We start from the raw sequence: 16,422 nt of genomic DNA, 5'->3' as shown, positions 1-16,422 counted from the left end.
GTGTGCCTGTGTAATTTGCAGTGCTGTGACGCCACTCGCAGTCACATGTGGCTTTGAAAATTATTGAAGGCCAGGCACGGATCCAGGGGGGATGTCCGGATGTCCTGACACCCCCCCCTCAGATTTCTGCATCACCTCTCACTGACAGGGTGATGGCGCTGTCGCAAAAAATGTGGCCACCAGCATTCTACAAAAGTATTTTTCGCAAGCACCAGTGGTAGCAGCCAGGTAGAAGTAAAGCTAGCTGGCTCACAAGCTTAGCTGTTTTCTGTAGGGGTGTGGTGTCGCCAGGTTGCCATAGTTATTTTTTTTTTTTATGAACACCTTGGACCTCCTGGCACCGGCCGTGCCTTACTCGTCCCTTTTGTCAAGCCTGCCCATGTCCGCCCGAGCGCTTTCGTTCCTGATAACTTAGTTCTGCCTCGGGGTGTCGTCGGTTGACTCTTACCGTTACCTGAAAAAGCCAGGGATGCGGCATAGTGCGTTCACGCCGGAGAAAAAAAAGCTAACAAAGCGAAGAGGCGTCGACAGCAGCAACGTGAATACAGACAATGTGAACACAGACAGCAAAAGCGGGACTGTGCAAGTCACCTAGCCTGCTTAATTTAATCAGCTATGCTATACATGTTTTACAGTGACGCTGTATATGCCTCGGCGAAACGTCCGTCCGTGCCCAGGAGGGCTCTCCGCAAAAACCAATGCTCATGCGCGAAAGAAAGTCTCAGTTTCGCCCGAAAGGCGAAGCATTGATTGGGATAGCAAATTAGTAGAGAGCTATACAAATTAAGGATAGTAATTCAATTGGCCGTATAAAGTTGCAAACATTTGCTTACCAACCTAATAGACATGCACGGTGTCACGCGCACACAGGTAAACATGAACACATCTCGCTCGATGACCGCGGAAACTCGCTGTGAAAACGCCGGAGTGAGAAAGCGCGCCAGTAGCAGCGGGCAAATTGACCTTCGCGCTCTCTCTCGTCTCGCTTCAATGCGAACTAAACAGCGAAAGCAGAGCGCATACGAAGCTACCGGCACTCGGCGCATGCACTTTGTCCCCATCGCAGATCGCTTTGAATATGACGTCCGTGCGGGTGCGCACTTCGCCCGCATCGCAGATCGCTTTCAAATAAGGCGCGGCTGCGCTGTGAGCAGCAGCCAACGGAGCAGAACGCACCTCCTCCCTCTCTGTCGCCTTGCCCCCGTGCCTCGCGTACGCGATAGATGACCGCGCGTTTCCGGCCTGCCTTCCTCCCTTGCATTCGCTACATTGAGCCAGATTGCTGGCTCCCCTCGTACGATTTCGCTCACACAAACAGCGTACGGCACGCAGCGACAATTTTTTCGCCGTTGGACTTTATACAGAACCTCACGACGACCCTGATGGCAGAAGTGCGCTTAGAGTGTTTGTATAATTGCTATCGCAATAAAAAATCTAGTTGGTTAGGAGCAAGAGGAGAGGGAATATCTGGGCTTTTCACCTCGGAGTAACACGTGTTGGTGACGTACAAAGCGGTCCACTGTTAAAGGTAACACCGGAGCACGTGACGTCTGCTCGGCGCCACCGCCGGCCGGTTGCTGCAACGAGTGTCGCGCAAACGCAGTGAGTGTTGTGGGCAGTGCTTTTTTGTCGTCTGCTACGTCTGCTTCCACGCTTCAGATCCTCGCGAAGCAAGCAGCTTGCGTAATTCCTATTTAAAAGTAGGCACTTTCCTTCTATCTGGAAGGAAAGTTACTGGATTGATTTATAATCACCTAAATGCCCTAAACGCCAGCAATATTGACGCTGCCGTCTTTTCTTCGCCTTCTCGTTTCATAAAGATTTGCCTGCCTCAAAATTTTTTTACTGTGCTCGTCAATTCCAGTGATTCAATGATAGCTCGAATGATAGCTCTTTATAAAGTACAGTAAACGCCCTTAAGACTAACTTGAAGGGACCATGAAATTTGTTCGTCTTAACAGAAGTGCACTCCAAAAAATAATTGGCAACATGACAAGGTGCATCCAAATATATTACTTAAAAACGGTAAATGAAGTAGACTTACAATGGGCGAAAAATGACATAAAAAGCATTTATTTAGCTGAAAACTGTTTTCAAGCGGTACTCTTGCTTGGTTTTATCCAGTCCGTGATGGAAGTTTTTCGCTTCTGTGCAAATCGACGAGCAGCCACAAACGACGTCATCTCACCTAATGACCTTAAAAGTCCTTCTGTGCTTTTGGCCTGCTGGAAAAAGTTCACTAGGGAGTTCAAGCAGGAATCTGCTGCCACACAGGTAGGACCCGTATATGCCTGTAGAACCCGTATATTGACGCGAGGTCACATGCTCCTTCTGAGAAACGTCACTGGCCAGGAGCTTTTCTCCGCTTTTTTTCTTTTTACTTTTTTTTTTCGTTTCCTCCTCTTGTTTTCGCCTCTGCACACTGACGATGTGCGCCGCAGGCCTCCAGTAAGGTACCTCGATGCGCGTGCCCCCGGGCGCGGCGCATCGAGGCACCCTAGCCTCCAGGATCGGTACTGGTGGTGGTCACTCCGAATGTTGGTCTTAACCGAAGAGAACGTCTGAGGCGGTTCGTCTTAACCGGACTTTCTTTTTGCATTGAGTCTGTCGAAAAACAAACAAATGTTCACATGTTGCTCCCGACTCTTAGACTCGGGAACATGAACCAACTAGACTTAGAGACTTAGATAAATTATCAGGCACAGCCGCAAAGCACATGGCTGTGTTGGGCAACGTCCTTTTCCTATAAGTTCGGAGAAACCGATACCTGGCTTCGCTACAGGTGTTGCGCTAGCCGTATAAGAGGCGGGTTTATATTGAGCAGAAACGGTGAATTTCAGTAAATAAGACGACTATCATCATCATCATCATTGACAGAAGCTCACCCCCCCCCCCTTGGAAAAAACCTGGATCCACCCCTGTTGAAGGCAACAGCAGTTATTTGTTTGTTCTGTTGCTTCAGTAGATGAATTCAAATTTAGAGTAATAATAAAACATAGAAACCGATTATCTCCATGTCTTTGTTTCACTTCGTACCATAGCTTCGTCTGCTTGTTCCCACGGCCTTTGCGGTGCGCACCGCCCATCTGTGAACTGCGGCGTTCGGGCACTGTTTCCCACATTGGGCCGACATCGGGGAGCGCTCGAAGTCCGTTACCGCATCAGTTGGGATGGCTCATCCGTGGCTCACTTGAATGGCATCAAGCACGAGGAGCTCCGCGCCGCACGCAACATGGGGCATAGGGCAGGTCGCCATATCAAATATTTTGAATATTCTAAAGATAGAATAGTAGTTATTCAATTTGTAAATTGAATTATTTGAACATGCTCTATTTAATTCGATTCTGTGATATTTTAGTATACACACACCACTTAGTATACACACACACATTTTCTATTCTCGAGTTCGCCATATCTCTTGCTCTGTTTGTCCTCGGCGGAGGAATGCAGCTGGCATAGCTGAGTTCAGAAGTGCAAGCGTCTCTGCCCAGGTCGCCTTATAGTTATCAGCACATACCTATCGTCTATCCCCATTCTCACTCATAACGCAACTCGTGAGCTGTAACAATGTTCTCGTGGGTGCGGCGACTGAAAAGTAATTAGGTACTTCGTAAAATCACTTATCAATTAGCACCTGTTTTTTGCATCCTATATGCTTGAAATATTTCATACCGAAGTAGTAACCATTATTACTTTTTTCGCTTCAGGTTCGGTTCAGGTTCAGGCACATGCTAAGAATATCGGTTTGGGTTCAGTTCCTGTCAGATTTCCGCTTTGGGTATGGTTTTTGGTTTTGATTCGGGTTCGACACCCTGGTTGAAATACTAATCTGCCATACCGTGCCTACGATGATGCCTACACAACCTACAATATGAAGAATTGCTGTTTGGCAGCCCTTGTATCTATTTTACTGGTGTTCAAAATAAATCAAAGCAAGCTTTTGAAGCTTGAATATACAAACTCCAATACTATTCAGCCGCTTTAATATACAGCAGTATAAGTAGTATGTAGAAGCAGTAGTCGCTTCTGTGTATATTTCAAACTGAGACACATGCCTTTTGTCTTTAGCTGCTGCGAAAAGCAAGCCATGGTTTCTTTCTTCGACAGCTGGAAATGTGCAAGAGTCATTAGGTGATCATTTTGAAAATATGGAGACTACCAAATTCACCTTAATTCACATTTGATGTACAAACAACACGTTGAGATAAGTTGCAGTATAAAAATGGATTGTCATAGCCCCTTCAAGGTCACAAATTATTCCTTTCCTTTGTGCTTTATTTTTATTTTTTTAATGTTGACAGTGTGACCTCTTCTACATTGCACCCATTCAATACACCAACAATCACACGACAGTGGGTGTGTTGGTGCCAGCTCATGATTAATGCAGGCAGCACAAAATCACAAGGACAGAGAGAAAGAATTCAAACAGCACTGAACTTATCAAAGTTCAACACTTGTCTTGTGAAATAACCACTGGCAAATCCAGAGGGGGGGGAGGTGTAGTAGTTTTTCATCTGTGCCACTACCTCATTGCATGGTCTTCATTATGGCTTCTGCAAAGTGCTCTGGTGTGAGAATACTTGCATTAAGTCTGACTATTGGCTGCAGAGTCGCCTCCTGTGGAGCAAGCAGCTGCGACCGGAGTTGAGGCTGGCGTTCAGCAGCCTGCAACTGGAGAAGACCAGGGAGTCATCAGAGTGCTACAGCCGTGCCATGGAGTCTGAGCTCAAGCTGACACCACTCCCAGAGATTTGCCTTGGACTTGATCCATACGTGGAGAGTGAGTGTTAGATGCTTGTGCTGGCTCGTCAGATGTCCTGTTTGCAAGACTGCAAGTTTAAACAACACAAAAATATGACAAAGAACACTTACACACAGGATGTTTCTTTTTTGGTGTCTTTGCATGCTGTTTAATGTTGCAGTATGTCGCACGAACTTGCCCAAAGAGAAGTACTTCTTTGCGCAAGAATTTGTGAATGTAACTGAGATGTAGGGCAATAGTCTACTAGTTGGTTGTACGTCTTTACATTTAAGAACAGACAGCAATTGGCAAAGTAGTTCTGCAGTAGCCTGCAAGGTGGCCAAAATTTCATTGAAGGGTAAAATTGTCATCCACCCATGAGTTGCACAATGCTAGAAAGGAAACCCATATGGGTTTCTCAGAGAGAGAGCTTCACAGCCCAAGATAGATCATACTGTAGAAGAAGCAACATTTGGGCAAGTTGGTACTGGTTCAGCGCTGTCTTGTGTCTTTCCTGCTTTCAGTCTTAGTTGTGTTGCGCTGCCCCTTCAAGATGCTAAAGGCCATACTGTGTGTAGCTCGACGTGTGCCACCTAAAAAAGATGCAGTTTTGCCCGTAAGGCAAAGCATCGATTGCGAGAGCAGCATTAGCAGAAATCCATACGAAGTGAGGATAGTACTGTTATATGCCGTTTAAAATTGTAACATTCGCTTGCTAACCAAATTAACAAGCATAGTGTCAGCGCGCACAGCAAACATGAGCACATCACACTTAATGACCGCGGACACTTGCTGTCAAAACGCTGGCCTGAGGAAACGCGGCAGCAGCAGCGAGCAAAGTGACCTCCGTACGGTCTATCACTTCAATGCAGACTGAGCGCTGTGAACACACAGCACGAACAAAGCTACAAGCTGCCCCCAACGCAGATCACTTTCAAGATACGGCCGCACGACGGCACGCAGCCGCGACATATGCAGTTGCAGCCGGAGTAGAATGCCGCCCGCCTCCCTCCCCTCCCCCCGATGCCTTGCAACATTGGGTGTATTGTACGTGACGGAAGACGGCATGCTTCCTGTCTGCTTACACTCGCACATACAGCATACGGCGCGCGGCAACGATTTTATCGCCTTTGGACTTTATACGGAACCTCATGGCGATGCTAACGATAGAAATCTGCCTGGAGTGTCTCTATAATTGCCATCGCAATAAAACAGAGTTCTTCAGTCATACCAGCTACGAAACTCTACTGCGAAACCCGGACACGCCTACAGGCAAATCTGCGGAGGTTTGCAAACCAACATGCCTCCTGTAAGCAACAGTACAGAACCATCTCGCTGCAGCCTCTGCTGTCATTGCGCCATTGCATACCTGCTGGTCTTGAGGTGGCTGCTCAACATCACTATCACACGCTGGCCATAGTGTATGAAGCAGGCATTCTCGCTGTGATGCAAAAGGTGCTGCTGTTGGCTCCCGTTTTGTAATGTTACTTTGTATAGCATCTCAGACAGGATGTGTGAACAAAGGCTTGTAGTGGCGCCACCACTTCTTTCATAGCAGTGGAAGCCTTCATACTCGGAAAGGCTCCCTAGGTGGTGCTTATTGGAAGTGCAACCATGCAGGAGGCTTTGGACGTTGCAGTAGCCATGGCAGACCTGTCTTGCCCGGAATGGAGACCGAAGGTCAATGAAAGCAGCAGGGGTGAAGAGCCTGCAGAATAACCATGAATTTTTATGAAGCTGCACCTTTTGTCGCTTCCAGATTTTGCCGCTAAGCATGCTGGAAACCTCATCACCATAGTGTCGGCTGCAGTCGCACATTCCATCAAACTAATTGTGCAGAAGAAAATTATTTAATTCACTTAGTATCTATTGAATTATGCTAAATAAACATTTTCTTTTGCTGAATGTGCTTAGCTGCTCTATAGCAGAAGTACAGTACGTGATCATTATAGCCAAGTTATCTGTTTAACAAAGGATTTTGGAGGTCTCATGCATTTCGTTATAGAGGCCTTTTAAAGCATTCTGGCAGCGCTTTGAGAAATGACACACGTAGGCATAGTTTCAGCATTTTTTATAGACACAAAGAAAGCTCCATGTCATCTAGATGCGAACATTGAGTTAAATCTGCATAATTTTTCTCTTATCATTTATGCTTATGATTTGGTCTACCTAGCATCAGTTCTTTGTAATCCTGATGCAGATCATGGATACTGCGGTTTGCACCAGACACAATGTTCTCAGTGTAAGTTGGGAATGAGACTTGGATAATTGTTTGCTTTACACCAAAAAGTTTTAATACAGGGCCTTTGATTCTTTGATGGAAATTTTCTGACCTTGCGTCTTTAATGGTTGTCCTGTGCCGTGAAAAGTGATTTTCATTGCTGCTACATCACCCAGAGACCCGTTGAACATTTTTTCATGATGCTCATTCTTTCAGTCCCAAAACAATGGATCGAAGCTCAAAGGCAACGAGTCGACAGGAGAAGTCATCTGCTTAATGCAATTCCTCGGTATGTGCTTTCTGTTTAACCTGCTTGCTTTTCTAATCAGTGGCATGCCATGTGTAGGCCTTGCTCTGAGGTCGTGGGCCATCGGCATTCTCCGTTCACTTTAGCCTTTGCCAAGGACGACAGCAAGGTCCGATTTTTATAACTCGTTTCATTGGTTTTTGAATGCATTCATTGTGTTTTTCAAGGCTCCTGTATGCATTGTATTAATCTACAGCCATTTGCTTTAATGCATACTCTTACATTGTAGTGACAGTGAACAACCACAGTGGCACAACGCAAGTCATGAAACTATTGGGCAAACGTGTGCCCGTCAACACTAAGTAACACTCAACACAATGGTAGCGGCGACCACACTCATTGATCGTAGAAGTCTGATCTGCGGATCAGAAGTATCGGCTATTTATACATGGCTCAATGACCCTTCCAACATAATCGCTGGTGCTCACGTAAGTTCTAGAATATACGCCACTATTCACGTCGCGCATGCAATCTGATTACACAAAGCTCGGTGACAGCATGGGCAACAGGTAGAACCAGCGATAACGCCCGAAAAACTTCCGACACAGAAAAGCGCGTCATGCGCTGTGCAATAACTTTTCACATTTGTTAGGTGCTGAAAGACGCTCACTGGGAAAGATAAGTATACGTGGCAATACTATTCTTCACCAGCTCTCTCTGGAGAAAGTGTCCATTTCAGTTGAGCACTTTATGGTACTGCTAATTGCCATTGCTGAAACCATGTTTGAGACAGTGAAGGGCAGCTGAAATTTATGAGCATTTTGAATTCAGCCATTGTGTAGAAGAATGTAGCTAAGCATTGTTCTCAGCCTTAAGGCAGCATGCCCGACAGTGCTCATAAATCAGTAGAGGCAACATGGAAGCATGCAGGGCCTAATGTAACATGTGTTGTTCGAGTAGTGTGTAAAATGTGCAGAAGGGCCGACTTCCGTTAATTTGATTCTGATGGCACTGTCGAAATTGGTCGAATTATCTGGCAGGTTGAGTTAAATAAAAGGCAGAAAGTATGCCGAAACATGCCGTTAATTCACATGGCAGTATTTTCTTTTAAAGTTAGCTTCGCTGCAATGCAGCCGTGTTATGAGGTGAAGCATATCAAGCGGGGTAAATGTCACTCCTAAGGGTATACCATGAGCTCCTTAATTTACACACGTACAAGCGCCAACGCCGGTCATGGTATGACCACCGAGACGTCTAATAAGTCTACTGAAGGCCTTCAGAATTTTAGACAGACCCCTGCTCTTTTGTTGGTTCTAAACGTCTCAACTTTTTTTTTTCCATCTTACCACCTTGCTTTTCGCGAGCTTTTCCAAAACTAAGATGGTTTTTCTCCACTTCTTTGTTCACGGCGTGTGCGCGCGTGTATAATTTAGGAAAGTTTTTTAGGCCCCGTTAGCGGTCTCATGATAACGAGACTACCAAGGTCCTTGAAAGGGTAGTGACCAAAGTATTTAACAAGATATTGCGTGTAAATATTGCCAGTATCGATACACAGACTATGCTGAAAGATAGTAAATAAAACGCCTCCTGGTATTTTAAAATTCTTGGACTACCGTGACAAAGCATTCATACAGAAGGCCTGTAGCAAACTAAAGGACAGTACAGTAGAACCTTGCTGATACGTTCTGGCTTAATACGATTACCCAGCTCCTACGTTCGCAATCACGAAAAATAATCACAACCCCATAGAGAAATGTGTTAATACGTTCGGGTTAATACGTTCCCAGAAAACATGATTATTCGGCAGCAACGTTCAGCATTATGGCAAACTGCGGTCGTATAATACGTTCTGCAGCGAGAAATTATGATTCAGGTGTGCAAAAAGGCCGCTCTCATGTGCTTGTGAAGCGCCAAGTGGCAGACGGCCGCCGAGCGGCTTCTCTGCAGTGCTCAATTGCCCCCCTCCACCATTTCTCTGCATTGCTCGTTCACCCAAAGTGACGAAGCGCGGCAGCAGCGGCGAGCGAATTGACCTCTGCGCTACCTCGGCCGTTGCTTAAACGCGAACTACTAAGCCGCGAAAATAGGCGGACGCGCGGCGCTACGACTCGCCGAGATCGTAGCGGAGGTGGTGGCGGACGAGGCGCATGAAGACGGCGGCGAGAACGAAGGCTTGCGTCCACCGGCTACCTTCGCCAAAGCCCTTGCTGGCTTGGAAGCCTTACAAAGCTTCTTTCGCACGAAAGACAACGAAAATACGGACAAGGGTCTGCATTGTGTGCAAAAGGAGTTGTTCCTGTCCAAGGGTGCGATGTACCAGCAGAAAAAAGAGCCAAATCTCGATAATTCGAACTCGAAGGGGCCCGAAAATTTGTTCAAATTAAAAAAAGGACTTATTTTTGACGTATTCGTGCACCATAGTGCTACGTACTAACGGTGCGAGTCGTGAAATATCGCGGCGCGCAAGCACATAGCGAGCGAGGCCCACGAAACTGCCCACGCCGGCCGACGCTCGCATCCCGATAGCGCCTCTTCCTCTTCACATCCACAATCTCTCTCTCTCGCATCCCGATAACGGCAGTGAACGAAACTTCAGGGAGCGGGCGATGCCGGCACGGCGACGCGCGCGCGCGGAGCTTTATGGTTGTGTCAGCGACGTGGCCTCTGAGACTGCACCATTTCGGAGGCCACGCTAATGAAAACGTTGGGTAGGGGCTATCTACTGTAGAGGTTATATTAACTCTATGCTATCTACAAGTAGTGAGGAGCAGACGGCAGCCAGGAGAGTGACTTTGGGTCGCAGTTTTCGACCGAAATCTCCGACAGTCCCCGACAGCTGGATCACGTGACTGTGACGTGCTCTACTGTCAGGGCTAGTCAGAACGGAAGCCACGGACAGTTTGCAGACAGTCCGGGATTGCATAATCGAAGAGGCCCATTGTTAACTGTAGGTATGTTGTAGACAAGGCTACTGAGTTTGAGGGACTTCTACTGATACATAATCCAGATATTGCTAGTCTCACTGAAACGTGGTTGACCAACGCAATATACAACAGTGAAATTGTCCCACCAGGATTTAGTCTGCTTAAAAAAGATCCCGGCACTAAAGGTGGTGGTGTGTGTATTGTTTTCAAGACATCTTTAAATGTGTAAAAATGCCAGCTGTACCTAATATAGAATGTATCTTTTGCAAGGTTAGTTATGCTATTGTTGGATATGTCTTGGAAGCAGTGTACCAACTCCCTGCGTCTACCACCACCATTCTAGAGGAATTACGGTAATACATGAATGAATATGTCTAGTTTGGTGATTGAATTATTTTAGCAGGAGATTTTAATTTGCCTAATGTAAACTGGTCCTCTATGTCGCACAGTAAACGCAGTGATACCACGGCTGATGCACTCATGGATATCGCCTTTGATTTTTGCCTTTCGCAAGTAGTTGAAGCGTATAAGTCGGTTCAGGGTACGCCTAAATCGATTCTTTTTTTTTTTTTTTTTTTTTTTATAGGGGAGATATTGCTCCTAAAGCGCACTGTGAAGTAGTTCCTGACACGCATGCTAGGCAAAACGAGAGCTCAGATCGCCACGGCAACGTCAGAAACAGCTTTAAATGGCTGCTAGTATGCTCATTAGGCATCTAGGTGCTCGTACTGTGACCGGAGGCGGTGCCTGCACACCTGTATATTTATGAAACGCGTACTGTCTCGTGACAGTGGCCCCTTTCAATTTTTATTATGCTTCCCTGCATAACAGGGCTGCAATGCGGCGAAGCTGACCAGTCAAATTCGAATTATCTGGCGAAGGCCAATTTTGAGATCGAAATAACAGAACTTTGTATAGACATGTATGGGCGCCAGTCGGGATCGAATTAACCGAAAAATTGTATTAACCGAAGTCGAATTGACAGAAGTTTATTGCATAGGACACACTAGCAGATGCATAAATTGTTGCTTTAAAATAGCCTCAGTGGAGTTTACCTGGCTCTGCACATTGCAAAAATTGTCTGTACCAATCATTGTTTAGTGGATGGGGATTCTAAGAAAGAAGATAAAAGCATACATGAAATCATGGAAGTTTCCTGTAGCTGTTGCAGATTCAATTATTAATCTCATCATTTCGTCTTTATGCCTGCACACAACAAAGCATTCATAAAACAGGCGAGCAACCACATGTGCTCCAGCGTGCGGCTAACCAGCCATCGTATTCTTTGTTGACTGTGTAACAGTGCTCCCTAAGCCTTTTGGTTGCTCATTTCTGTTTATGTATGCCTTGCTGTGTGCAGGCTGTTAGAACTATGACTAGATATTTCTAACTTTCAAAAAATGCCTTTTGTGCAATTTCAATGAGTTGTTCTGCTTTTTAAGTGGTCTTTGCGTACAGTCGCTGTCCTATTATTTGGACTTCATCGCAGCACGATCAACACTGCATTGAGCCCAAGCACGAGGGTGCTATATTTGCTATTGACAATCCAGCCACATAATCTTAGCACACTTACCCACAGACGTTTTCAGAATTGGAGAGCCCAGTGTAAGTACACTGTATAAGCCCCACATTTAGGTGCTAAATGGACCCCTGAGTTATGGGCCGTACGCTTGATGCACAAAATGAATGAATGAAAAGTTTAGTTTTCCCAGTTCCCGCATTAAAAATTTAGTGCATCCACAGCTTGCCAAACAGCTGTAGTGACTAGATTAGATGCGCTCAGTAACATTATATGTTTGTTTTTATGGTTTTTGAAAAGCTAGATTTTTCACGAAGTTTACATTTTGAAAGAATGAGGAAAGCGTTTATAGTGTATGTAGGCAAATTTGGAAGTGTGCATGTTTTTGGATGTTAATTGAACATGGCCAAAACTCTCATTTTCGGCCAATTTAGAAGTGTTATTTGAAATTCTTACGAAGTTTTCCCACTTCTTCTGATAGCACCTGTGGGGGTCTTCCCCAACCCATAGTGCGTATAATTGCAGCTACGTAGGGTTCGGGCGAATAAGGCAACAAGCGAGTCAACTCAGCAACGTTTATTGCTGCGGGCAATAAAACACACTTGCAGAGGGAAGTCCGCTCTGTATATTAAGTAATAAATAGGCTTGCCCCGTTGCGTGTAGGAGTCACGCAAGTGAGATCACTCATGGGTCAGCGAGTATATCCATAGGGGCAGGTCAGGTGTAGCGAGGTCAGAGAGCCCCGGGGGTCTCTCGGTCGCGCTCTTTTATACCTTTTTTACCTTTTCGCGAGGGGAATGTCCTCCTCGCCCGTCGGACACTTTCCCTCTTCCCGCGCGGTACACGCGTCGCGAGAGGCGAGCGAGAACAGGGAGAGGGCAAAGTGCATCTCTCCCGTGTCCGCCCGGCTCCCTCCGCGTGCGCTACGTGCGCAAGCGACGGCGAGTGCCTGTGGGAGAAGGTGGTGGCGTGTGCTCCCCACACACCAGAGGACCAAAAACAGCAGCAGTTTCATATTTTTTAATAAAATGGGGGACAATCTGTGGGTGCCGCTTACCAAAAGCTTAAATTGTGTAGGTAAATAATGGGTTCTGAAAATAATCACTGAATACTGATTATCTTCCAATTTTCATGCATTAGAGGAGGCATGTAGTAGGTATTCTGGTCTCCTTGGTGAACTTATACGAGGCACGTTGTTTATACTTCATTCAAGTCGCAAGCTTATTGTGAGTGATGAATGATAACTGTGTAGCGTAATTACAGTCTTTGTAGAAAAGTACTATTAAATTAAGCATTCCAGAGCTATACTGATGCTATCCATAATGTCTTCCAGAGTCCTAAAACAACTGTAGAGACAGCAACTTCAAGTTCGGTGAAAATACCGAAGGGGCATGTTAAGGAGAGACACTTCTTGAAAAAAACTTCTTTTTTTAATATTTGTACTAGAGATTTCAAAATTCACTCAATTATAGGAATTTTCAAGCAGATTTCAATTATGTCATTAGTTCTTGCGTAGCAGCTGTAGTTCTTGAGTTACATCCTACGTAACAGCAACATATGGTGATTTTGCAGACACTTTAATGTATAATAAATTCTCACAAAAAGCATTGTGTTGTAGCATATTTAGCTCTTTGTGACCACAAAGGGGCTTTATTTATCCAAACAGCATGTACGATTACTGGAACTATGAAAGAAAAATGAGTGCAGTTCAACAAATGTATTCCACAATCCTGTGAAAATAACCTTGTACACTTATAATTGTCCCATACTCACGAAATTTGGCATACATACTCTTGAAGATATTGCTGCGGCACAGTGATTTCATTGACCAAGAGCAGGCCTATTATGATTGAAGAGTTGATGAGGACGACAATATAACCTGGCATGGGCTATTCGTTCTGGGCAGGGCTACATGCGCATGCGCTTGTAAATAAACCTGTATATACCGTATTTTCCGGTCTGTAAGTCACACCTTTGTAAAAGTCGCGCCCACCTCAAAAGCTTTCTAGAAAAAAACGTACCGTATTTACTCGAATCTAGGCCGACTCCGATTCTAAGCCGACCCCCCAAAAGTTCGAAGTCCGAAAAAAAAAACTTACCTCGAATGTAGGCCGAACGAAAAAGCGAGGACAGCATTTGCAAAATGAAACAGCATTTATTAAATTTGAACATGCCGAGCTTATTCTATGTCACCATCGCTGCTAGCCTCGTCGCTATCTTCCTTACTGCTGACATCTTCAAACAGTGCGCTATATTCAGTACCATCCAGCGCATTAGAGATGCTGCATTTTTGGAAGGAGGGCACGTTGCAGCGCACGCAAAAACCATCTCCCGTGGCCCCCTCCAACGACAGACCGATGCCGAAGTTCCGCCCGGTTTGAACATTTGACGATGCCTCTACGGCTAGCACAACTATCGTATTACTCGATTCTCACGCTTCCTCGATTGTAACGCGCACCTGTTTTCCGTGAGGAAAAATTTGGAAAAATAGATTTCCTCCCGATGCCCTGATGTTGCGATGAATAAAAAAAGTCGGTTTCACCCGAAAGGCGATGCATCGAATGCGGTAGCAAATTAGTAGACCGCTATTAACAAGCACGGTGTCACGCGCGCTTAAGCAAACATGAACACACCTCGCTCGTTGACCGCGGAAACGAACTGCCAAAACGCTGGAGACGAAGCGCACCTTCGTGCTAGCATGCCTCTCGCTTCAACGCGGCGAAAACACGGCGCGCGGCGGACTTTACCAGTCGCAGATTGCTTTCAAGATAGGGCCAAGCCTGATCGTATCACCAGACTGGATCGTCGCAGATTACGTCCTGCTTCGGTCCACTGAAACCGTTCCGCATTGCTTTGCTGGCGAAAATCCTCTCCTTCTGTTTGCGCCGTCCCGCTCGCAAGTTTCGGATTCTCCGAACGCCCGTGATGCGGCCCGATTTTCGTCCGTCTCCGCACAGATGATCACTTTCCTTTTAAATGCGGCATCATGATGAACTCGGTACTTCATGCTGATAGATAGAGCAGACGCTGAGAACGTGAAGACAGACGGTAGACTATTGCCTAAGCACGTGTACTGCAGCACACGGAGGAAGCTTCCGCATGCTACGGTAGCTAGGCACGACGCGCGTGCGAGGCGGCCATTTTGAAATGCGGACGCAGAATTAGGGTCGTGTTGAAAGTGCGCGTTAGATTCGAGTAAATACAGTATTCGTTTAGAAAGCGGCACTATAGTGGCATCGGCCATTTGGTGCCATTACGATAACGCCACACCGCGCGCCGATGCTGCACCATACCGATACTACCGATACGACGCAGGTCAAAATGGCGACGTCACTCGTGTACTTCAGCTGGCTACTGGCACGGCTAGTAGCGGCTGCGATACTGACTTTTCTAGATGGCGCTAACTATGCACCATATTTATCAGTTTCAGTTAAAAACTGGCGCGTTTTTTAAAATCCTCGAATCTAAGCCGACCCTAGAGTTTCGTATGTGATTATTTGAAAAAAACTATCGGCCTAGATTCGAATAAATACGGTATATAAGTCGTTTACGACTCGATCACGAGAAGAACCCGGTACCTCCATCGTGCACACAACCCATAGCAACTGCCAGAGGAAGTCACCCGCCGTGGTTGCTCAGTGGCTATGGTGTTGGGCTGCTGAGCACGAGGTCGCGGGATCGAATCCCGGCCACGGCGGCCACATTTCGATGGGGGCGAAATGCAAAAACACCCGTGTACTTAGATTTAGGTGCACGTTAAAGAACCCCAGGTGGTCAAAATTTCCGGAGTCCCCCACTACGGGTGCCTCATAATCAGAATTGGTTTTGGCACGTAAAACCCCACAATTTACTTTTTATTGCGATAGCAATTATATGGACATTCAAAAGTAGATTTCTGCCGTCGCCGTCGCCGTGAGGTTTCGTATGACGTCATTTGGAGAAGAAAGTGTCGCCGCGCGCCGAACGCTGTATGTGCGAGTGAAAGGGCACGAGGGGCGCGTCTTTCACGGGGAGTGAACGCACGGCGGAGAACAAACGCGCGTTCTGCGCCGTGCTCGCTTAAGGGCTGCAGAAGTAGGCGTCTCTTTTCTCCTTTACAATCACCATGTATGTAGAGCAAACGTGCCTTCTTCCGAAGCGCGAGAGGCCGTGGGAGAGGGGGAGGGAAGGGAGGCGACATTTAGCTGCGGCATGAAGTGCCTATTTATATCAGGCTCCGGCAACAGTCACCAACGCCGCACGCATTTTGAGCGAACGCGGGCAAAACGCCGATGGCGTCGACAACAGTTCTGCGTGTTGCCGATGCTGCTGCATGTCCAAGTTTGTACAGCTGATAAAGCTAATATCATTACTCCGTATAGCTCTCTACAAGTTTGCTATCGCAATTGATGCTTCGCCTTTCAGGTGAAACTGCGACAACTTTTTTCAGAGGAAGTCAACCCGGTGCATTTCGCCTGGCCATAGCATCCAATCCAATTTTGACTGGCAGTTTTTCCATAAAAAAAAGAAGAAAAGAAACGTATATAAGTCTGAACGTTCTATAAGATGCACCGACGAATAATTCTGAAAAAAAAAATCGACTTATACACCAGGAAACGAAAAAAAACACAAAAAAGAAACAGTGATCACCAAGACGCAAGACCAGAAGGAGGCACACGCACACACACACAGTCGCCGGACTTACAACTGATTTATTAAACCATCCACATACTTTTATACACCGCTTTTCGTGTGCAAGCACACGTGCAGAAGAAGAAACCAATCAGACAC

The 16,422-nt window shown here is 46.2% G+C and overlaps 1 protein-coding gene across 3 annotated transcripts in view; it reads left to right on the top strand.

The window, feature by feature from the left end:
• Window positions 1–16,422, top strand: part of LOC119431233 (gamma-tubulin complex component 6) — a 314,121-nt gene that overhangs the window by 177,835 nt on the left and 119,864 nt on the right. For all 3 annotated transcript variants that reach the window (XM_037698710.2, XM_049657249.1, XM_037698709.2), the window contains exons 11-12: window positions 4,609–4,780; window positions 7,179–7,251. In XM_037698710.2, coding sequence (XP_037554638.1) covers window positions 4,609–4,780; window positions 7,179–7,251 — 245 coding nt within the window. The remainder of the gene's footprint in view (window positions 1–4,608; window positions 4,781–7,178; window positions 7,252–16,422) is intronic.

Source organism: Dermacentor silvarum, chromosome 10, assembly GCF_013339745.2.
Source record: "Dermacentor silvarum isolate Dsil-2018 chromosome 10, BIME_Dsil_1.4, whole genome shotgun sequence".
Classification (NCBI taxonomy): domain Eukaryota; kingdom Metazoa; phylum Arthropoda; class Arachnida; order Ixodida; family Ixodidae; genus Dermacentor; species Dermacentor silvarum.
This window is presented reverse-complemented; position numbering and strand designations above follow the sequence as displayed.